Genomic DNA, 22,160 nt, shown 5'->3' with positions numbered 1-22,160 from the left:
GGCAGAAACTCTGGGTGAGCATTGTTGTGCTGAATGGCCTGTTCTCATCATGTTATGTTATGGTCTACACACACAGTACACACACACTATACACATACCCTGCATAGTACACACACTACTGCACTGCACACACACTACCCTACACACACATAAATATAATACGTACACACACAGGAATAAAACACGTGTGTGTGTCTCTGTGTGTGTGTGTGTGTGTGCGTGCGTGCGTGCGTGTGTGTGTGCGTGTGTGTGTTTCAGAGACTGAGTCTCAACCTCAGGAGCAAATCTAATAAGAACTGTGAGAAAGACGCAGCAGAGAAAAAGAACAGAACCGCGAAGAAACCCACGCCCAGCGCCACGTCCTGCGCCACGCCCATCACCACGCCCAAGAGCACCTCCAAAGAGCTGGAGGCAGAGAGGCGGGGCCAACCGGTGACAATCGAGGAGGCGGAGAGGAGAGCGGAGAGAGAGGACAGTGAGCGAGTGGGGAGGAAGAATGACAAGAACAGGCAGAACGAGAGGGAGAAGAAGGAGAGAGAGGCGGAGCCAGGGAAGAGGGAAGCAGGGGCGGAGCCACAGGAGAGAGGGTGCGGGGCTGAGGCTCTTGGGCACGCCCCCTTGAAGCCTGACTCTGCTGGATGTCGGAGCAGAGAGGACGCAGAGGGCGGAGTCACTGTGAACGAGTGGGCGGAGCTTGCAGAGGAGCCTGCAGAGGGCGGAGTCACCGAGCAGCTGGGAGGAGGGGTTACAGATGGACCAGGGGAGCCAGCCAATGAGGGCCTTGGGGAGGTGGAGGAGGGCAGGGCCCGACAGGATTTGGATTCAGACTGCATCCTCCTAACCTGACACCGCCAAAGTGGAAGCTCCGCCCACTCCAGTGGAGGACACGCCCCCACATATGAACACACCTGAGGGGCATGTCTGTATTATATATTTTAAAAAAGACAATGAACCACAAGAAGCCATAAAAATCTCTACTTTAATTTGTGATAGAACTTCACAAGACCCAGAGGGTATTGTGGATAATCACATTGTCAGTTGTATGTTGTACTGGTCATTGATGTGGGTTATGAAGTTTCTCCCAATGTCACACACACAGGAGCAAGAGACTGTTCAAGGAGCAAGACTAGCATCCAAATTAAATTATTTCAGCTCCAAGGATGTGACGACCAATCATTGAGGAGCTGAGTAGCATTTGTGAGAGCTGTAGAATCTGTGGTTTTATGTTTGACACTGCTATTATACCCTCACCTCTTGCTGTATCCTTCTGCTGTATTTAGGACAGTCAAGTGTTTTTGATCCCACCTGTTCAATTCAGAAAAACGTACAGAATGTGTGCTGTTTCCATTATAGCTCTGTAGCTGTGTATTATAGTGTCCGCCTCAGCATATATAACCATGTCAAAGGAGAAAGAAAAAAAAAAACAATTCTTGTATCACCTTGTGATGTCACAGTCCCTATGAGGTCACAGTGGAGTTTTTGTAGTTCCTCCCCCGCACACAAACACACATGAATATGTATGCGCACAGGCACACCTGCCGGACGTTTTACGCGGTCTCGCACGGTTCCTCGTTAGCGGACGGGCAGACGGCGGCGCAGTAATGAGTCCGCTCCAGGCGGAGGCCGGAGGGCGAGGGGGATCGGCGGCAGACGAGCTCGGGTGCGATCCGCCACTCCTCGCCATCTGCCTCATTTCCGTCTCCAGCTCAGTGAACCTGTGCGAGTGTTTGTGTGCCATGTGGGCGTGATTTTACACAACCACATCCCCGCGCTAGAACTTTCTATAGCCTGCATCTTCTCACAGGGTTAAGACCCCAAAACTGTCAGCACTGCGCACCTGCGTGCCCCGCGCTGCGCATCCGCCATCCCGTCTGCAGGTAATTTTTTTAAAAAGCACAAAACACACAAACATGAATAAACATTATTTATTTCATCACTGTTTCCAGTTGGTTTTGTTTTGCTGAATGTTGCCATGGAGATGCAGTTAACCGTAACGGTAAACACTGCCACCCGGTGGACATCACAGGAACAACACGTATTACACACATTTTATACGACTTTAGATTAGACCCAGTGTTCATAATGCCTATATAGCGTCAAACACACAGCTCTACTGTGCAGCTCTTTCTGAAGGAAATAAAATCATGTTCAATAAATACTTTCACCACCCAAGCCGCACCCCCCCTAGCCACACCCCCCAAGCCGCGCCCCCCAAAAAATAAGATTAGCAATTTGAAGGGAAGACAGAAAATTCATAGAGGCACAGCGGTTAGCTGTAAAACTGTTTAAAAAAAAACGAAGAATAAAACACAGGAATAAAGAGTAGTTAACTGTAATAAGAGGATGATGTGAACCGGACCAGGTTCTCCCTGAGAGAGGCAGAGCGTACGAGGAGGCCGAAACTCAGCCAGGCAGAGCAGCGCACTGTAGAGCCCGTTAGCCTTAGGGCAGCCAGGCAGAGCAGCGCACTGTAGAGCCCGTTAGCCTTAGGGCAGCCAGGCAGAGCAGCGCACTGTAGAGCCCGTTAGCCTTAGGGCAGCCAGGCAGAGCAGCGCACTGTAGAGCCCGTTAGCCTTAGGGCAGCCAGGCAGAGCAGCGCACTGTAGAGCCCGTTAGCCTTAGGGCAGCCAGGCAGAGCAGCGCACTGTAGAGCCCGTTAGCCTCAGGGCTGCAGGCTTCAGTCCAGGGCAGGGCATTGCGGTTTCGCTCCCAAGAAAAAAAAAAAAAAAAAAAACACTTCTGAACAGGAGCGCTGCTGCACCTCTTCTCTTCTCAAACATAAAACTATAAAAATAATAAAAATAGCCAGGACACACTCACGTGCGCGTACACGCACCCTAAAACATCCCGAACTTGTAAAGGGACCTCTCAGCACAGCAGTCTTTGAAGAATGTGAACCTTTTAGTGATTGGAAACACAGCATTTTGTTTCCTGCGCAGCTGTCTGAAGATCGCAGGACCTGTCCAGTGACACACGCGATGTTTCTGTCCCCCTTCTTGACGACTTTCCTTCATTCTGTCCCCTCTGTTTATCAAACACTGCTGCCCTTCCCACACCATACCCTTTCGCAACAGCACACACACGATCCTTTCTGTCCCATTCCGATCCTATTCTCAGTTCTGTTTAATTAACGGAAAGAGTGGCTGGTTGCTGTTTGATGCTCATGCATCTGAATGACAGATGAGGTTGATATTAATGATTAATTATTAAGGCATAATTGCACCTGCTAGTTCACTTTTGACACCATTCGGCCGACTGGTTAGCCTATGACGTTCTTCAGATTTTCAGTTCAAATCAGTCCAACATTTGAAAAACTCTATAACTAAACTATAAATATAAAAATCACTGAAAATCTGTATGCAGGCGAAATTGTGCAGTTCTTCACCCAGAGGAGCAAAACCCACAGAATTATAATACAGATTCTACAGACTAACTAGATACTCAATTCCATAGTATTGAAAGTTCAAACTCTCTTCTGATAAAACTTACATGTTCAAATTTAATTCATATTTAAAACAGATGACAAAGGGGTTGGACCACAGGTTGGGCCACACCCATCCTGCTATCTGCAAGAACCTCCTGTGGTTAAAAAGCAGAGAGGACTGAAGGAAAGCAGGTGTTGAGCATCTGGTTTCTGTACAGACCCCTCCTGTCTGAGCATTCAGGAGCAAGAGGTCATCTGGAAGGTCATTTCCCAGGCAACAAACACAACAGCATTCTATGTAAGAGCTTAGAAATAAATCCTGAAAACAGAATATTTCAGAAAAAGAAAAAAAAGCCTAAAAAGGTTGGTTTGTTTTTGAGGTAAAATGTTTTTTAATTACATTTGACTAACTGTGCTATGTCGGTTATTATTATTATATATTATTATATATTATATTATTACAATGCATAATTATAACAAAAATTATTTTTTAAAAAGAACATGACACATTCTCATTTGAAAATAAATAAAAGGTGATGTGCGCATATTTCTTCCATAAACCATATGTGAACCATAAAATCCAACGTGGCAAACAAGAGTCCTGCCGAATCAACACGCCTGCAGCACGCCTTCAACACGCCTTCAACACGCCTCCTACAACACGCCTGGAGTCAGCACACGTGTGCTCAGGTGCCCCGCGGGGGCATGCCAGGGTGCAGGGGCAGGGGGCAGGGCGGGGTGGGCCGGGGCAGTACGGCAGTACGGTCAGACCGCGCTCACACCGCTGTGATTCTGTCAGTGGAAGGCAGGGGAGGATTTCAGACGCCGAGATCCAGGTGTAGGTGGGCGGGGCGGGCCGGCAGTGGGCGGGGCTACCACCACTTCTCAAACAGGATCCTGTGGGGGGGCAGGCCCAGGTGCTGCAGGTGCTCGGAGACGCTCTCGATCATGGGCGGCGGCCCGCACAGGTAGCACAGAGTCTCCCGCTGCCCCGCCCGCGCCAGCCTCTCCAGGTGCTCCCTTAGAACCTGCTCAGATATCCTGCCACCTGAGAAAACACACACACACACACAATTACACACACGCACGCACGCACACACACACACACACCTGTGTTTAAATGCCAGACTGTGCAGCACACTGTGAAAGAGTAGGCTGAAGAGCCACGTGGTGCTAAAGGCTAACCCGTGCCGCGCTAAAGGCTAAGCCGTGAGGCGCTAAAGGCTAACTCTCGCGGTGCTATAAGCTAAGACTTGTGGCGCTACAACCTAAGCCTTGTGTAGCGCTAAAGGCTAACTCGCGCGGTGCTATAACCTAAGCCTTGTGCAGCGCTAAAGGCTAACTCACGTGGTGCTATAAGCTAAGCCTTGTGCAGCGCTTAAGGCTAACTCATGTGATGCTAAAGGCTAACCCTTGCAGCGCTATAAGCTAAGCCTTGTGCAGCGCTTAAGGCTAACTCATGTGATGCTAAAGGCTAACCCTTGCAGCGCTATAAGCTAAGCTTTGCGCTGCTATAACCTAAAGCTTGTGCAGTGCTGAAGGCTAACCCACGCGGCGCTAAAGGCTAACCCGTGAGGTGCTGAAGGCTAACCCACGCGGCGCTAAAGGCTAACCCGTGAGGTGCTAAATGCTAACTTGCGGCGCTCACCGCTGATGAAGGGCTGCAGCTGCGGGTCCACGGCTTCGCTCTGGCGCGTGAGGTGGAAGTCGCAGAAGAACTTTCCGGGGAACTCCTGACAGGCCTCCACGATCGACCTCTGGAGCGAAGGAGAGAGAGAACACCGTTACCAAAGTCGCCACTAGGGGGCTACTGTTACTACACTCTCCTAGGGGAGCGCTAGTCTCTTGCTGGCCCCCGGGGGGCGCTGTGGGGCACACCTTGAACAGCAGCTCCTGGGTGTTCTTGGCACTGTAGCAGAGCTGCACGGCTCCTGGCTTGTAGCCCTGGCCTGCCGCCTGGTGGTGGCGCTGCAGGTCCAGCGCATGCAGCAAGATGGAGTACAGAGGGTTAATCCCCACTCCGCCCGCCACCAGCAGCAGGTCCACCGCCGGGCCCGTAGGGGCGGGGTCAAAGAAGAAGTCCCCGCCCACTCGGACGGCCACCTCTGAATCCAGCCTGCACTGAGAGAGGGGAAACAGGGAGTGAGAGAGGGGAGGAAAAGAGAGAGTGAGAGAGAGGAGAATAGAGTGATAGAGGGATGGAGCGAGAGAGAATTTAGGTCCCCTGGGCCTTAACCACAATACTCACCAGACTGTACAGAGTGATATAACACCAGACTACCAATACAAAGTCAGCTGAGTTAGAAGGCAGAATTTCCACTATTTTCACACTTGTCCTTCATAGGCATGTCCCAAAGAGTAGTCAAAATAATCAAATAATGTGTCCTTCTAAGGTGCCTTCTTTTGGTTAAATTTGAAGGCAGCGTCTGATGCATCCTTCAGCTGGAAGTATATCCCAAAAAAGTCTGCGATTTCCTCAGACTTCTAGCTTAATTGATTAATTAACTACTTAACGGCAGCTCAAACCAGCGAAGCGGTGGAAATGTGAATATACAGTGAACTCAGTAATTTGATAATTTAACCCCAAACTCACCGAGCGGTGGATCCAGTGGGCTGGCGGGTGCACGGCGTACTTGACGGCCAGCTCAATCACACCCTCCCCTCGCAGCAGGGCGGGGCTCGAGCAGATGGAGAACCCGCCCACCTTCTCCTGGCCGGGGATGAAGAAGTCCACCCTGAAACCCAAAGATCTTTTTTGGAATGTTTTTTTTTTTTTCAAAATTCTAATGAAGTATTCTAGAACTCCACTGCTTTCCAGTATTGATTGTTACATCAGCATTGGAACATTAATTTAACATTCTAATCACATTATTTGTAATCTCACATGATACTAAATGCTGGAACACACTGAAATCAGATGGGAATGCAATCTTCTGTTGTTTGAATGATTGACTATGACATCACAAAGACTACACAGGTCACAGTTCAAATGCAGGAGGATAGATTTCCTGTGCTAATTTTCTAACAGCACACTCTATTGGCCCCTGGTGGTACTGTGCTTCATAAGAAATGTATTTTTCAAAATCACTCCAGCCAGTAAAATCACTAAAGCCACACCACCCTCTACTGGCCAATCTTACTCTGGTGATTTGCAGCACTGAGAATTTGCTAATCCTGAGGTGCGGGTATAGCGTCAGAGTGAAGAACAGAACCACAGATCAGAAGTCAACAGAGAGGAAATGTTGAGAGAAATCTTGACATAACTGTCTAGGACTGCAGGGTTACTCACGTCTCAAAATCATTTTTGTTAATAAACCCATGATAGAAATCTATGATCTCAGTGTAAGGGGGAAATCTCTCTCACCACTGCCCCGCTTTGAAGGTGAAATCCGGATGGGGGACGGACAGACGGAGTCGTCTCACAGAGTCCGACTCGTTCTTGATCCCACAAACCTTCGCCGGGAACACAGCCTGGAGACACGGAACACAGAAAGTCCCTTTGTGATGTCATCAAAAAGTGCCTGCTCACCACTGTTATCACCATAGATATTCATATAACATGTGATTGTATCGTGTCCACATCAGGGAATTACTGGTTTTCAAAGACAGGACCTATCGCTATGAACGTTGAATAAACAAATTACATGTAATTACCAGATATTCACATGCACCCCCCCCCCCAGCGCCTAAAGGAAGATGCGCTCAGTAAGTATTCAGTACGGCTGATACCATCTTATGAGACTAACCATTAAGGACCTAGAAATTTCCGTTCCTAAAAATAAATTCCTGAAAAATGTATTAAAAATAAAACAAGTCATCTTTATTCAGCTCTAAATAAAGGAATCCAACACCCTCCTCCTCCTGACACACACACGCCTCCTGATCTCAACAGTAAAACCCAAATTCCAAAAATAAAAAAAGAAGTAAACACTGCTGGTTCAAAGGTAGCTTCTCTCTGCTGGGTCAAAGTCTGTTCTGAGAGACACATGATGTGCTTCAGCCATGACCTGTTATTTCAATATGAGATCCAGCTGTGGAAACCCCCCAAACCCAGAGGACTGCTTTCTCTGACCCTGATAAGAGTGCTCTGCAGTCACCAGTGGATAATAAGATCAGGACGGAGTTTACTTGCGTCTTCTTCATCTCTTCAGCTCACATTACGCAACAAACTAGACTAGACTCTTTAAGACAGGAGCTTGAAGCTGTCGACACTACAGGAGGTGCAGACTCACCATCTGTCGGGAGTTGTTGGCTGTTCTCTCCAAGTGGTCTGTTTTTCTTATGGAACTCATTCGTCTGAAATTAAAGGTTACTGTGAAATCTCAATTTTTGTTATTTTACCTACCCATCACTGTGATAAATTGCCCTGTTGACCAGGTAACTTGCAAAAAAAACTCACATAAAGGACTAGTAATTGTCAAACTACAAGAGTCAGCATTCTCTCGTTTTCCTCACTGTCAGCTAAATCCAACAAGGGGTTCATGCAGCATGCTTTGGCGTGTGACGAGGTTTCTAGGCGACCTTATTCACCAATGGTTGATTGGTTAACTACTGCATTCAGCGCTGGTGAAAACCAGCCAGCACAAGGATAACCAACCCCCCCTAATGACGACAGCGAGCACCTGACCGACACAATGACGACGTTCGAGAGGCCAGGCACCTGCTGGCCGGGATCGGACACAAAGCCAGCGGGCGGAGCAGTCTGGACGGACCCGGCGCCGCGAAGCTTCCAGCGACCTTCAGCCAACCGCAAGCCGCCATCGCGGAAGCAGGGAGAGCCAAGCTTTCCCCGACAGTACCAGACTGTGGGGAAACACGCACATACAGAATTATCAACCGTCAGAGTGCAATTCAAAACATTACATAATACATATACGTGCAATTATATAAAACTCAGCGCGTCTCGGAAGTGGACAGACCACACACGAGAAGCGCAAACCAAAACAATTCCAGAGGACCCACCCGTGTTCATACGTAGGCATCCATCTGGTTAGTAGTGGCTGACTGGGATTGGGATGGCAGGCATGCCATCCCGCCAAGTTACGCCTTGGCGGGGGCATGGCCCATATATAAAAATACAGTGCGTGTGCTGGCTATATGGCTAGCTAACTAGCGGATACGTACAGTTCCATAGCCAAGCCAGTTACTAGCCTAGTTAAATTACTTCAACTTGCCCGAAAGTGGTATGCCATGTAGCAAGCAAATAATAAAACATGAGGTAAAGTTACCCCACTCTGGTGTTCAACTGATGGCATATTCTGTCAGTTGGCTTAGTTTCCATACCGTAGTGCAGTTATCGCTAGTTAGCGACCTAGCCTGGAAATAAGTTTGTAAGTTGCCTAGCACATCCTGGGAACCATTACAACAACCACTACTAGAGCTAGTTAGCTTGTAAGCAAAACAACAAACAACTGAAGAAGGTACGATAGCCAGTAAAACTGTGACCAGGTTGCTAACTTAGCCGTCTTACCCCCCTTTCGCCTTCGAAAACAGCACGCCAAACAGAAAGTATGCAACATGCACGATGCAAGTACCTTGTGACTTATTTGCTTGTTTTCCCCTAAGACTTATGTAACGCAATCTTACCGAAAAACACAAATATTCTTCATATGAACTTCATTGTAGTCGTTAAGTAACCTTACTCATGTAAGCGTGACGCGTTAACCCCGGAAGTACTTACGCTGCCGGTTCCGAGGGCATGTTTTAAAAGCACGTGATTGCACTACTAAGTGCAGAGAGAGCTGATCTGAGAACAGTTTTGGCCAACATACCGAGATACTGCTCAAAAAGAAGATACATGGAATCCGCTAATGAGAAGCGATCAGATTTGAGATTGTATTGTCCTATTCCATTGAATATTAATATAGCAATAGAGATATTATAATCCCCATCTCTCCAGTCGGGAACGTAGTTAAAATATAGTCATTGTGGTTGACACTGACAATATCTCTCTGAACCTTTTTAGGACAGTCGCAGTTATGTTCTCATATAAAACTTTTTTATTTTTTTTACTTTTACCCTCCACTGTTTTTTTTTGTCACGGTGTAGAATCATATTATACTCCGCCCAGAGAGACAATAAAGAATAAACACACTCTCCACCATTTTATCTGTATGTGTAGATTCATTGAATGCCCAAACTTCAACTGGTGTACATTAACGGTATTCATTTTAAAAAAATACTTATGAACGTACGTTGTTATACCCAACAGCAACAAAAGATACTCGATGAAGTAACTTCTGGTGATACTCCATGACGATTTACCTGTTAACACGTACAAAACAACTAAATCATATGAACAATCACACTTTTTTGACGAATTAATTATTATTATTATCATTATGATTTGGAAAGCACTTGTACATATGTATACTGTGTTTTCAAGGAGTAGCTTGTGTATTAGCAAGTTTATCATGCCAGCATACAATGTATCTCCCTTTTGTCTTTTCGTGTTTTCAGTTAAAAAAAATAAAAATAAAAAAAGGTTTGTGAAGACTTTCTTCCTCACGTGAAAATATTTAACTGTAACTGGGAGAATGGGAACTGCTGTTAAAGCCTTTAATTTATTTGACTAATATATCTTATATTTTTAATGGCTTGCTCTGAAATAAATGCTTTTATTTCTTGAATAGTCTACGTTTTATACTGGAAACAAAAAACGGTATATGTTTGTTTGGTGGATAAAACCCTGTGTGCTTTACAATTCATACTACTAAATAAGCGCTAGTAAACGGAAACGTTGATTACAAGCTATGACAATCATGCAATAAAACAATGCGCTGTGTTTTGAATTCCACATATAAGATGAGTACAGTTGCTAAGTAAATATTTGAATAACCTGAACAGTGCTTATATCACAGAACATTTCGTTGCAAGTTACGGTTGTTATATTTAACACAGGGCTATATGTGCGTACGTTGACGCAGTTCCATAGATTATTCTCAAAAAAATTGCTGTCGATAAGGATGGGAATGAAGAACAAGAAATTACTGTCCGGAAACAAGTTGTATAAAAGATGAATTCCTATTCAGAGTTTGTAATGCAATTACAATCAAGGCAGATTTCCCCCCCGCTCTTAGAACCCATTTGAGGAGAAAGTATTGTCCAGTGCGCGCTATTTGATATTTTGGTTACAGTCTGATGTGATACTGTCGCCTTCGTAAGGAAAAATCGACCAATACCAACAGGATATTTTCGTGTTAATTTGGAAAATAAAACATCGACATTTCCCAACCGCTGTCAGGAGAAAATAAATGTTTTGAGAGACTGAGTCATCCCCCGTGAGCAGCTCGAATCAGCGGACAGCGGCGGATAATGAGAGGTTGACCGCTTCTTGTTATAGACCTCACATGATGGGGCAGTTATTAAATTAGGGAAGGGATAGAGGAAAGGTCCCGCGCGCGGAAGACCAGAAACGGGGAGGTGAAGTCCGTGCGGCACTAGCTCGTGCGGGTTTAGTTTGGATTCTGTTCTGCGCGTCAACATGGGGGGCTGGCAAGCGATTTCATACCTGGCGTTAGCGTTTTTAATCTCTCACGCGGATGGGCTGAAAAGTAAGCGAAATGTATTTAAATGTGTTTTGAATTCATAACTGACATGTTGTAATCGAATCACTTTGAGTGTGTGTGTGTGTATGTGTGGGGAGGGGTGATTTTTCTGGAGAGTTCTGGAAATGTAGAAGTCAATTAAATCTCTGAACCGTGTGTTCGGTTTGAGTCAAATTGTTTAAAAATTTTGGCAAAAGATTAATTACACTTTTGAGAGATGTATTTTAAAACCAGTGACTAAACCAGTGCACATTTGGTTATTGTTTTGTATTTTTATTGGTTGTGCGTCATATGTATCCTTCTGCCTAAATTGTCTCTGAATATAATAAGATAAAGATGAACAACAAATTAATAACACTTTAGTAGGCTAGTTAAATGTGGTATAACAGAGGTTTGTGCATATTTTATTTCTGTATTGCTTTAAAATGCTAATAAACATCTTGGCTATATTTAACTCAGGCTAAGAGTTTCACAGGTGCTAACAAGTAAATAAAAAACAAGGGTTAATCATTTTTTAAATCCATTTCTGTCAAATGATAAACTGATAGCGAGCTGATTAGCCGTTTTACAGAAACGCGGGAAAATAGCATGTTGCCATGCAGTTACCGTGTAACTGTTCGTCTCATGAGCCTAATTACAGGCATCATACGCACCGTTTTTGGGCCGTCTTGTGAATGTCGTTACAAAGGCATTTTTTCTTTTCTCTTTTTTCTGTTTCTTGACATGCAGTTATGCTTGGTTTGTGTAACTCTGTGATGACAGAACGGGTCACGTGTTTGTCCCCATGTCTGTGTTTACGCCGTGCGTGTTCAACCTACACTCAGTATCACAACAAGCCTTTGTTGCAAAATAAAGATATAGATTTTTTGTTGTTGCATTGTATCTGTAAATTGCATTAATATTTAAGTCTCGCTGTTCTGTTTGTTTTTTGCTTTTCCCAAATCGGCATTTGCTAGATTTGACTCATTTAATTAAAATGAAACATAACTAAATATTTATATATATATGTGTGTGTGTGTGTGTGTGTGTGTGTTACCTATTATTAGTTAATGTATTTACTAACAAAAGCCTAATAAAAACCAGAAAGAAAGACCTAAGGCGCGTGCACGACTGAACGTTGCTTGTGTACGTCTCGCTCCAGCATACAGAGATATGTTCGCTCACGCGCATTCGGTGAAGTTCCCTCCAATTCCTGGATGGTTCCCGGACAGCAACCCGTGGGATGACTATCTGTACCCGCCTTTCAGACCGCAGGACCTCCTCCTGCGAGGAAAAGGTGAGTCTTCCATCTGTTCAACACATCTAAACAGTTTGTCCTGCCTTGTCCCTGCCTTGAGGTTCAAAGTCAAAGTATTTCATTTATCAAGTGCACAGTATAACACAGGGTCAGTCTGAACAACGAAATTCTTAGGACATGGCAAGCAACAACTACGTACTAAGCAAAAATATAACAAGAATAGCAAAAATATGTATAGCAGAAAGAGCAGTACCAAAGCCTGTAAAGATGGGGAATATTGACAGCAGGAATAAGAGTATGACATATTATAAATATAGAGTGTAATTATAAATATAAAGTGCCGATGAATATGTACATTAAATCTTAGGAATATATTAAAGGTTAGGAATTTATTCCGAAGATTTTCACCCCAATTGAATGTTTTCAGTTTTAGTGTGTTGAAAAGCCCTCTTAATGGCATTTAAATGTGATTTTTGTATTACTCCTGATATAAGCATCTTTCTGTGACATCAGTATGACGTTTTTAGGACCCAATAAAACTGGAGAAGGTTACAAAAAGGTTGGAAAAGCTTTGAACCTTCCTAGGGGCACCGATAAGTCCATTGCAACTAAATATGGCAGACCGGACCAAGTCTTACCTAACAGAGCAGCTGAACAAGAGGGGTGGTTCTCTGAGAAATGACCAAGAAGCCAGCTACTCCAGAGAAAGGGCAGTGTTTATCCATGCCCAGAGCCTTGTGACAGACCTGGGAATCCTCCCCAGAGGAAGATTCTGTGGTCTCATAAGACCGAAGCTGAGCTCTTTGTCCTGAAATCTAAGGGTGAAGATTCATATCCTGTTCATATCCATATAACAGCACAATGACCCAGGTTACGAGCTGTGATCTACACAGGAATGATTTAAAAATGCGAATGTGTGGTATTCTGGAATGGCCAGAAAATAGTTGTCTAGTGATGCTCTCAGTCTAACTTGGCAGAGCTTGAGCAAATTTGTAAAAAAATAAATAAAATCTGAGGAAAAATGGGGGAATGGGAATCCAAAATTTGTTTCAGCCAAATCTAAACGACATACCTGAGAAGACATAATTAATTTAAAATTTCAGGTGTAACATGGCAAAGTGTGAAAGAGTTCAAGGAGGTGTGAATGCTCTGTGTGTATTTACACGTATTACATGTAAAAATACGAAACCAGTGACGAAAGCGCAGAGCACACTGCAGTTAGATGGAGGCCTGTCGGGTTGGGGGGCGGGACTCAGTGATGTCACCGGTGCCCTGGCAGGTAAACACGTGAGCGTGCACCTGAGCAGCGACGGCCCGGCGATCCAGGGGTCCTGCATCACCTTCACGGCGGCGCTGGAGTACCCCAAGTGCCAGCGGGAGGACGCTAATGGGGACGCTAACGGGGACGCGGTGTACGACGAGCACTGCGACGACGGTACGGAGGCCTCAGGTGCTTTCAGCTCACGTTCACTACGACTGCTGCTAGCTGCTGTTTACTGCAGCTAAGTGCTGCTAAGTGCTGCTAGCTGCTGTTTACTGCAGCTAAGTGCTGCTAAGTGCTGCTAACTGCGACTTACTGCAGCTAGCTATTTACTATTATTATTATTACTGCTAACTGCTGCTAACTTCTGCTAACTTCTGCTTACTGCAGCTAACTGCAGCTAACTGCTGCTAACTACTGCTAACTTCTGCTTACTGCTGCTAACTGCAGCTAACTGCTGCTAGCTGTTGCTAACTGCTGCTAACTGTGGCTAATGGCTACTGCTGCTCTGCTGCAAGTCTTAACTGCTACGCTACTGCCTAACTCTGCTACTGCTGCTAACTGCTGCTTACTGTGCTTTTGCTGCCTGCTGAACTAACTATTATACTTTTACTATTTTATATTATTATATTACTCTAACTGCTACTTACTGCTGCTAGCTATTTCGTATACTTACTTAATGTTTATGCTGCTTCCTGCTGCAAGCTATTTACTATTATTACTATTATTATTATTATTATTACTGTTATTACTGCTACTTACTGCGCTAGCATACTATTGTGAATACATTACTTCATAGTATTATATGCTGACTTCCTGCTGCAGCATTTGGAACTACTTCATTATGACCACCCACCCACATACACACCACACACGCACACACACACACACTCAGCGAATGGGCAGGTGCGCACAGTATATAGCTGGACGTCCTGGCTGGATGATTATGGATTTGGGAAGTGTTTGGACCCATCTCTCTGTAACGTGTTCCCCGACGGGAGACCCTTCCCACAGAGCAACGACTGGAGACGCAAGAGCTACGTCTATGTGTGGCACACCATGGGTGAGTGAGTGTGTGATACCTGAACACTTCCTGTAACTTGGCCTTGCTTCACACTGTTGTGTAGGACACTTCCTGTAACTTGGCCCTGCTTTACACTATTATGTAGGACACACCCTGTAACTTGGCCTTTCTTCACACTGTTGTGTAGGACACTTCCTGTAACTTGGCCCTAATTTACACTGTTGTTCAGAACACTTCCTGTAACCTGGCCCTGCTCTCTCTCTCGCTCTCTGCCTCTCCTAGGTCAGTACTTTGAGACCTACAGTGGCTCCTCCTCCAGTCTGACCCTGAACACCAGTAAGGTGGAGCTGGGGGCGGGCATGATGGAGGTGATGGTGTACCGCATGCGCGATCGCAGGAAGTACAGCCCGACCGCCTCCGATAACGGGGTCTACTTCGTCACAGGTGCGCTGCTGAATGGCTTCCCCCTAGCTGTATTCTCATCTAACATGGGAAGAGAGTGCTGCAGTTCATGATGTCACAAAGAATCCACGACTCTATGATGTTACAAAGAGCTTCCAACTCTGCTGGTTGATGCTACAAGGAATTCATGACACTGTGATGTCACAAAGTGCATACAACTTGCTAGATGTCAGAAGTAATGTATAACTGAATGATGTCAAATGAAATGTAATCTGTGATGCTTTGGCCTGTTGTTTTCTGCAGATAAGATCCCGCTGGCCGTGAACCTCTCTCAGAAACAGGCTCAGAACCTGTCGGAGAACCTCTTTGTGAGGGGCGCAGACTTGGTCTTCAACGTTCTGCTCCACGACCCCAGCAGCTACCTGAAGACGGCGGCCGCCGTTGACTACATCTGGGACTTCAGCGACGGCAACCAGCTGGTCACCCATAGCAACGTGGCCACGCACGCCTACAGCGACCTCGGCAACGTCACGGTCAAGCTGATAGTGCAGGCGGCCTTTCCTGTGCCCTGCCCCCCCTCCAAACCCACAGGTAAGCCCCGCCCACGAGCCTCACCTTGCTCCGCCCCCCAGGTAAGCTGCGCCCTTTCCTCATTGACATTCTCTCAGCCTCCTGAAAGCGCCACAAACCCCACAGACCCAGCAGACACTGGGCTCCATTCTCCATGTGATGGCACTGGCCCAAAGAGAAATTTGATTGGCCACAACAGGAACCACCCTATACACTCTGGGAAATGATAGGTCATTAGGTTGTCAATCACACTGACTTGACTGTTCCATTAGTGAGCACCTGTGTGTAAAAGCAAAAGCGCGAATATAAAGCCCCCGTCTTTGCGTCCATGCCTCTTAACCCTTAACTGGTTATGGTTATACACTTTGTTGTACGTCGCTCTGGATAAGAGCGTCTGCCAAATGCCTGTAATGTAATGTAATGTTAACTGTTCCAGCAGTTCTACGTTACATTTGTCTCAATGCACGCTCGCATACCTGTAGTTCAGCAGCAGAGGGGACAGAATTGGCACAGGAGCTGAGTTTATGGGATCTGTGCCCCTCCCCCCACCCCACAGGCCACATGTCATGCGCCCCCTACTGTTCATTGCATGCCATGCCAGTTTAACATGTTTAACGTGTTTTTGCCGAAACAGCCAATCCAACAGCCCCCCCAGAGACACACACAGCCACCGGGAAAGTGGGACCAACACGGGCTGGTAAGAGTGTGTGTGTGTGTAAGAGTGTGTGTGTGTGTGCATGTGTGTGCGTGTGTGTGTGTGTGTGTGTGTAAGAGTGTGTGAGTGTGTGTGTGTGTGTGTGTGTGTAGAGTGTGTGAGTGTGTGTGTAAGAGTGTGTGTTGTGTGTGTGAGTGTGTGTGTGTGTGTGTGTGTAAGAGTGTGTGAGTGTGTGTGTAAGAGTGTGTGTGTGTGTGCGTGTGAAACTTGACCATCTAAACTGAGTAAATAGTAGAACTCTCAGGTGTTAATAAGTTCACGTTACTTTGGAACACTGTGTGTGTGGTCTTCCTTTAACTCAGTTTGGCACGGATCCCGAGTTTATGCATGTGTGTGTAAATTTAAAATATAACATTCTTGGACACATTCATATGTAGCCTCGACCTCTGACCTGGAAGTGATTTCCCTGTCCTGGCTTCAGCTACCACGGTAACATTTCCAAGGACAACTGCTGCTGTTCCTGTGACAACTGCTGGTGTTCCCATGACGACGGCTGACATGACGACAGTGCTCCCCACGACAGAACCACTGCCCCCCACCACAGACGCGGTGAAGACCCCCGGGTTCAGCGGGACCCCGACGGCAGGGGCCGACCCCACCCATCCTGAGAGCACTGCCCCGCCCCTGTGGCACCAGCGCCCCCTACAGGAGACAGAGTGCTACCGCTACCTCTATGGCAACTTCCAGAAGGAGATCCTTATCGTGGGTGAGCTGCCCAGGACTCAATTGCACTCCCAAACCCCACACTGCACCCCCAAATACCAAACTGCACCCCAAAACCCCACACTGCACCCCCAAACCCCACACTGTAACCCCAAATGCCACACAGCACATCCCCCAAACCCCATACTACACCCCCAAACCCCACACTGTAACCCCAAATACCATACTACACCCCCAAACCCCACACTGTAACCCCAAGTACCATACTGCACCCCCAAACCCCACACTGTAACCCCAAATACCATACTGCACCCCAAACCCCACATTGTACCCCTGAACCTCACACTGTACCCCTGAAACTCACTTATCCACATCTCCTCCAGTTTTGGTTCTGTGCTCACTTCCTGGGCCTCATTATTCTTTGTACTCATCAATAATAATTGCCTTGAATAACTCAAAACATGCAATAAAAATAAATGCATTGCTTTGTGAGACAGTGGTAACTGCAAAGCCTAAAAAGGAAGTTCAAAGGTCATCAGCCTCAGCCTACAGGAAGTGACCTCACCCGTGTGCCTTACAGAGGGAAAGCTGGCCGTGCAGAGTGTGCAAGCCAATAAGATCACAGACGTGTCTGCTGCCAAGGTGACCAACACCACGGTGAGCTTCCTGGTGAAGTGCCTGGGCAGGTGAGTGGCACAGGTGCACACCTGACATGGGAATCCAAGCCCATTCACATCCCAGACTCTTATTACCAACATTACTCAATAAACCAATCACTTTCTTATGCAGTAAAGCATATTTAATGCTGACTGGGTGTCACTCTTTCTCCCTCTGTCTCCAGCACCCCGACCTCGGCCTGCACCATCATCTCCGACGCCCCCTGCAGGGAGGTGCAGAACATTGTCTGTGACGACGTGCCGCCCGCCCCGGCGTGTGAGGTCACACTCAAACGCACCTTCCTGCACCCCGGGACCTACTGCGTCAACATCACCCTGGAGGGCGTGGCCAGCCTCGCCCTGGCCTCCACCCACGTCACCATCGAGCCTGGGGAGAAGGGTGAGTCACATGACCAGCAGGTGCTCCTCATTGGCCAGAGGAGAAGTGAGTCACATGACCCACAGGTGCTCCTCATTGGCCAGAGAAGTGTGAGTCACATGACAAGCAGGTGCCTTCTCATTGGCTTGAGAATTGTCAATCACATGACCAGCAGGTGCCTCCTCATTGGCCAGAGTAGAAGGGGAATCACATGATCAGACGTCAGTGTGCATTTTGAATCAGTGCTACAGATGCACTGAGGCCTCTTTGCAGTCACTTCCTCGCGTCCTTTCCTCACTCCTTAGCTCCACCCAGTGAAGAAAGAAAGGAAAGGATGCAAGGACGGAGAGGTTGAGGAAACATTCAGTAGTCAAATGGGTAATCCTATCTGGATGGAGAGTTCTATTTCAGGAGCTCAAGAACTGGTGAAATAATCCCTCCTTCTCTCCTACCCTGCCTCTCTCTCCCTCTCTCCTCCCTCTCTGCAGTGTCTGAAGCTCCACAGGCTGCGGCGGTGGTACTGAGCACCAGCGCCGTCCTGGTGGCCATATTTGGCTTCATCGCCTTCACTGTGTACAAGTGAGTCCCTGCCCACTCCCCATACATCACCCCTAACCCTGCCCACTCCCCATACAGCACCCCTAACCCTGCCCACTCCCCATACAGCACCCCTAACCCTGCCCACTCCCCATACATCACCCCTAACCCTGCCCACTCCCCATACAGCACCCCTAACCCTGCCCACTCCCCATACAGCACCCCTAACCCTGCCCACTCCCCATACAGCACCCCTAACCGTGCCCACTCCCCATACAGCACCCCTAACCCTGCCCACTCCCCATACAGCACCCCTAACCCCGCCCACTCCCCATACATCACCCCTAACCCCGCCCACTCCCCATACAGCACCCCTAACCCCGCCCACTCCCCATACAGCACCCTAACCCCGCCACTCCCCATACAGCACCCCTAACCCCGCCCACTCCCCATACAGCACCCCTAACCCTGCCCACTCCCCATACATCACCCCTAACCCTGCCCACTCCCATACATCACCCCTAACCCCGCCCACTCCCCATACAGCACCCTAACCCTGCCCACTCCCCATACATCACCCCTAACCCGCCCACTCCCATACATCACCCCTAACCCCGCCCACTCCCATACAGCACCCCTAACCCCGCCCACTCCCCATACATCACCCCTAACCCCGCCCACTCCCCATACAGCACCCCTAACCCCGCCCACTCCCCATACATCACCCCTAACCCCACCCACTGCCCATACATCACCCCTAACCCACCCACTCCCATACAGCACCCCTAACCCCGCCCACTCCCCATACAGCACCCCTAACCCCGCCCACTCCCCATACAGCACCCCTAACCCTGCCCACTCCCCATACAGCACCCCTAACCCCGCCCACTCCCCATACAGCACCCCTAACCCTGCCCACTCCCCATACAGCACCCCTAACCCTGCCCACTCCCCATACAGCACCCCTAACCCCGCCCACTCCCATAGAGCACCCCTAACCCTGCCCACTCCCCATACAGCACCCCTAACCCCGCCCACTCCCCATACAGCACCCCTAACCCCGCCCACTCCCCATACAGCACCCTAACCCTGCCCACTCCCCATACAGCACCCCTAACCCGCCCACTCCCCATACAGCACCCCTAACCCCGCCCACTCCCCATACAGCACCCCTAACCCCGCCACTCCCCATACAGCACCCCTAACCCGCCCACTCCCCATACAGCACCCTAAACCCCCCCCCCCCCCATTACACCGGACCGTTTCTCAGCCTCAGGTTGAAGCTGAGCATTCGGGTGACCCTCTCCTGCCCCCCTCCACAGGCGCTATAAGGTTTACCGCCCGGTCCGACGGTCGCCCGCGGAGACGGAGGAGGGCGGGGTCTGGCTGCGCTTCGGGCGGCTGAGGAGCTCACGGTTTCCCGCCAACGAGGAGAGGAGCCGGCTGCTCCACAACAGACCCCCGCTGTAGGCCCCTCCCACTAGCGCTGCAGGCCACACCCACCCCAGCTATACCCACCCAAACACCTTCAGCTGCAATCCCATCCCAACCACACCCCACCCAAACACCTTCAGCTCCAATCCCATCCCAACCACACCCCACCCAAACACCTTCAGCTCCAATCCCACCCCATCCAAACAGCTTCAGCTCCAATCCCACCCAAACCACACCCACCCCAGCTATACCCACCCAAACACCTCCAGCTCCAATCCCACCCCAACCAAACACCTTCAGCTCCAATCCCATCCCAACCACACCCCACCCAAACACCTCCAGCTCCAATCCCACCCCAACCACACCCACCCCAGCTATACCCACCCAAACACCTCCAGCTCCAATCCCATCCCAACCACACCCCACCCAGAAACCTTCAGCTCCAATCCCACCCCAACCACACCCACCCCAGCTATACCCACCCAACACCTTCAGCTCCAATCCCACCCCAACCACACCCACCCCAGCTATACCCACCCAAACACCTTCAGCTCCAATCCCATCCCAACCACACCCCACCCAAACACCTTCAGCTCCAATCCATCCACCCACACCCCACCCAAACACCTTCAGCTCCAATCCCACCCCATCCAAACAGCTTCAGCTCCAATCCCACCCAAACCACACCCACCCCAGCTATACCCACCCAAACACCTCAGCTCCAATCCCACCCAACCACACCCACCCCAGCTATACCCACCCAAACACCTTCAGCTCCAATCCCATCCCAACCACACCCCACCCAAACACCTCCAGCTCCAATCCCATCCCAACCACACCCACCCCAGCTATACCCACCCAAACACTCCAGCTCCAATCCCATCCCAACCACACTCCACCCAGAAACCTTCAGCTCAATCCCACCCAACCACACCCACCCCAGCTATACCCACCCAAACACCTTCAGCTCCAATCCCACCCCAACCACACCCACCCCAGCTATACCCACCCAAACACCTTCAGCTGCAATCCCATCCCAACCACACCCCCCAAACACCTTCAGCTCCAATCCCATCCCAACCACACCCCACCCAAACACCTTCAGCTCCAATCCCACCCCATCCAAACAGCTTCAGCTCCAATCCCACCCAAACCACACCCACCCCAGCTATACCCACCCAAACACCTTCAGCTCCAATCCCAGCCCAACCACACCCACCCAACCAGCTTCAAACCCAATCCCACCCCAGCCACACCCACCCAAACAGATTCAGCTCCAACCCCACCCCATCCAAACACCTTCAGCTCCACCCCCACACCCCACCCAAACAGCTTCAGCTCCAATCCCACCTTAACCACACCCACCCAAACACCTTCAGCTCCAATCCCACTTTAACCACACCCACCCAAACAGATTCAGCTCCACCCCCTGCTTAAACTGCAGCACTGTGACGCTACACGCACAGGGAGGCTAACCCTGCGGAGGTAGCGTGTGTAGATTAGCATGGCTGAGGGATATTAATGCATAGAGAAACAGGGGCTTTGTGTTGTGCTAAAGGTAAGATATGTTAATCTGTGCCAAGCTTGCTAAGCGTATGCAGAATGATTGACAAGGCTGGAACAAGGTCTAGAGAAATGCTAAAGAAATGGCATTTTATCCAAAATGATTTAGAATCTTCTTCTGCTTTTGTTTATTTGCTTTTCGGTGTGTGGGAGGAATTCTTTTTTTGGGGGGGGGCGAGGGGTGATCAGAATTAAAAACGGTAACAGGACATCCCTTCTGGTCCCCGCTTGTGTGTAAAACCACTAAAGATGCTGCCGGACCATCCAAAGGAAGTTTGAGTTTATGTTCTGTGCGCCTGTTGTAAATGTTTGAATACACACGTTTACCTGCTGTGAAAGCTCGGGATTTACAGACTAATCTGCTAGACTAACTAGCAACGCTTCACTTAGTGTTAATGGAACTTTCTAATTGGCACTGGGAGATTATTTTTAATAAAGATTAAAGTGGAACAGTGTTTCAGTGTGAATTTAGTTATCAGGCTGTTGGGTAATGTAGTCCAGTGTGAACTAGGTCATTTGAGGCTCTTGGGTAATGTAGTCCAGTGTGAACTAGGTCATTTGAGGCTCTTGGGTAATGTAGTCCAGTGTGAACCTGGTCGGTTTTGAGGCTTGTGGGAGACATGGTTGAGAGTGAAGACAGAGGCGATGTGAGGAGCCATTTTGTCTTTTATTCAGAGGCATTTGACAGTGGAGCTGTGTCAGGGTCACAGGGGGAGAGGCAGGACTGCGCCTCTCCCAAAATTCAGTC

At 48.4% G+C, this 22,160-nt stretch overlaps 3 protein-coding genes across 12 annotated transcripts in view; 2 read left to right on the top strand and 1 right to left on the bottom strand.

The window, feature by feature from the left end:
- rftn1a (raftlin, lipid raft linker 1a) overlaps positions 1 to 1,933 on the top strand; it is a 28,985-nt gene extending 27,052 nt beyond the window's left edge. Inside the window, exon 10 of the mRNA XM_064345648.1 lies at positions 259 to 1,933. Within this exon, the coding sequence (XP_064201718.1) occupies positions 259 to 846 (588 nt within the window). The 3' untranslated portion in view covers positions 847 to 1,933. The remainder of the gene's footprint in view (positions 1 to 258) is intronic.
- Positions 1,912 to 9,097, bottom strand: oxnad1 (oxidoreductase NAD-binding domain containing 1). 8 transcript variants are annotated; one of them, XR_010332149.1, is made up of 9 exons: positions 8,653 to 8,925; positions 8,052 to 8,227; positions 7,657 to 7,720; positions 6,789 to 6,895; positions 6,018 to 6,159; positions 5,303 to 5,545; positions 5,073 to 5,181; positions 2,662 to 4,472; positions 1,912 to 2,441 (listed from the first exon to the last, which is right to left on the bottom strand). XR_010332149.1 is itself a non-coding variant. In XM_064349177.1 (8 exons), the coding sequence occupies exons 2-8, from the start codon at positions 8,183 to 8,185 to the stop codon at positions 4,297 to 4,299; spliced, it is 975 nt and encodes a 324-aa protein (XP_064205247.1). In that variant the 5' UTR covers positions 8,186 to 8,227; positions 9,011 to 9,097; the 3' UTR covers positions 1,912 to 4,296. The 8 variants fall into 8 exon arrangements, 7 of the variants coding, with proteins under 7 accessions (XP_064205247.1, XP_064205248.1, XP_064205245.1 ...); XM_064349177.1 differs by lacking the exon at positions 8,653 to 8,925 and adding an exon at positions 9,011 to 9,097 and having other exon boundaries at positions 1,912 to 4,472; XM_064349178.1 differs by lacking the exon at positions 8,653 to 8,925 and adding an exon at positions 8,959 to 9,086 and having other exon boundaries at positions 1,912 to 4,472.
- A 1,692-nt stretch (positions 9,098 to 10,789) lies between these two features.
- gpnmb (glycoprotein (transmembrane) nmb) lies at positions 10,790 to 20,558 on the top strand. 3 transcript variants are annotated; one of them, XM_064349158.1, is made up of 12 exons: positions 10,795 to 10,977; positions 12,113 to 12,247; positions 13,488 to 13,658; positions 14,365 to 14,532; positions 14,776 to 14,937; positions 15,199 to 15,486; positions 16,100 to 16,162; positions 16,602 to 16,886; positions 17,424 to 17,529; positions 17,685 to 17,899; positions 18,367 to 18,457; positions 19,738 to 20,558. In XM_064349158.1, the coding sequence occupies exons 1-12, from the start codon at positions 10,908 to 10,910 to the stop codon at positions 19,883 to 19,885; spliced, it is 1,902 nt and encodes a 633-aa protein (XP_064205228.1). In that variant the 5' UTR covers positions 10,795 to 10,907; the 3' UTR covers positions 19,886 to 20,558. The 3 variants fall into 3 exon arrangements, with proteins under 3 accessions (XP_064205230.1, XP_064205228.1, XP_064205229.1); XM_064349159.1 differs by having other exon boundaries at positions 10,798 to 10,977; positions 13,488 to 13,643; XM_064349160.1 differs by lacking the exon at positions 16,100 to 16,162 and having other exon boundaries at positions 10,790 to 10,977.
- The last annotated feature ends 1,602 nt before the right edge of the window (positions 20,559 to 22,160 follow it).

This window comes from Anguilla rostrata, chromosome 8 (genome assembly GCF_018555375.3).
Source record: "Anguilla rostrata isolate EN2019 chromosome 8, ASM1855537v3, whole genome shotgun sequence".
Lineage (NCBI taxonomy): Eukaryota > Metazoa > Chordata > Actinopteri > Anguilliformes > Anguillidae > Anguilla > Anguilla rostrata.
The sequence above is the reverse complement of the archived record's forward strand: the minus strand, read 5'-3'. Positions and strand labels throughout refer to the sequence as shown.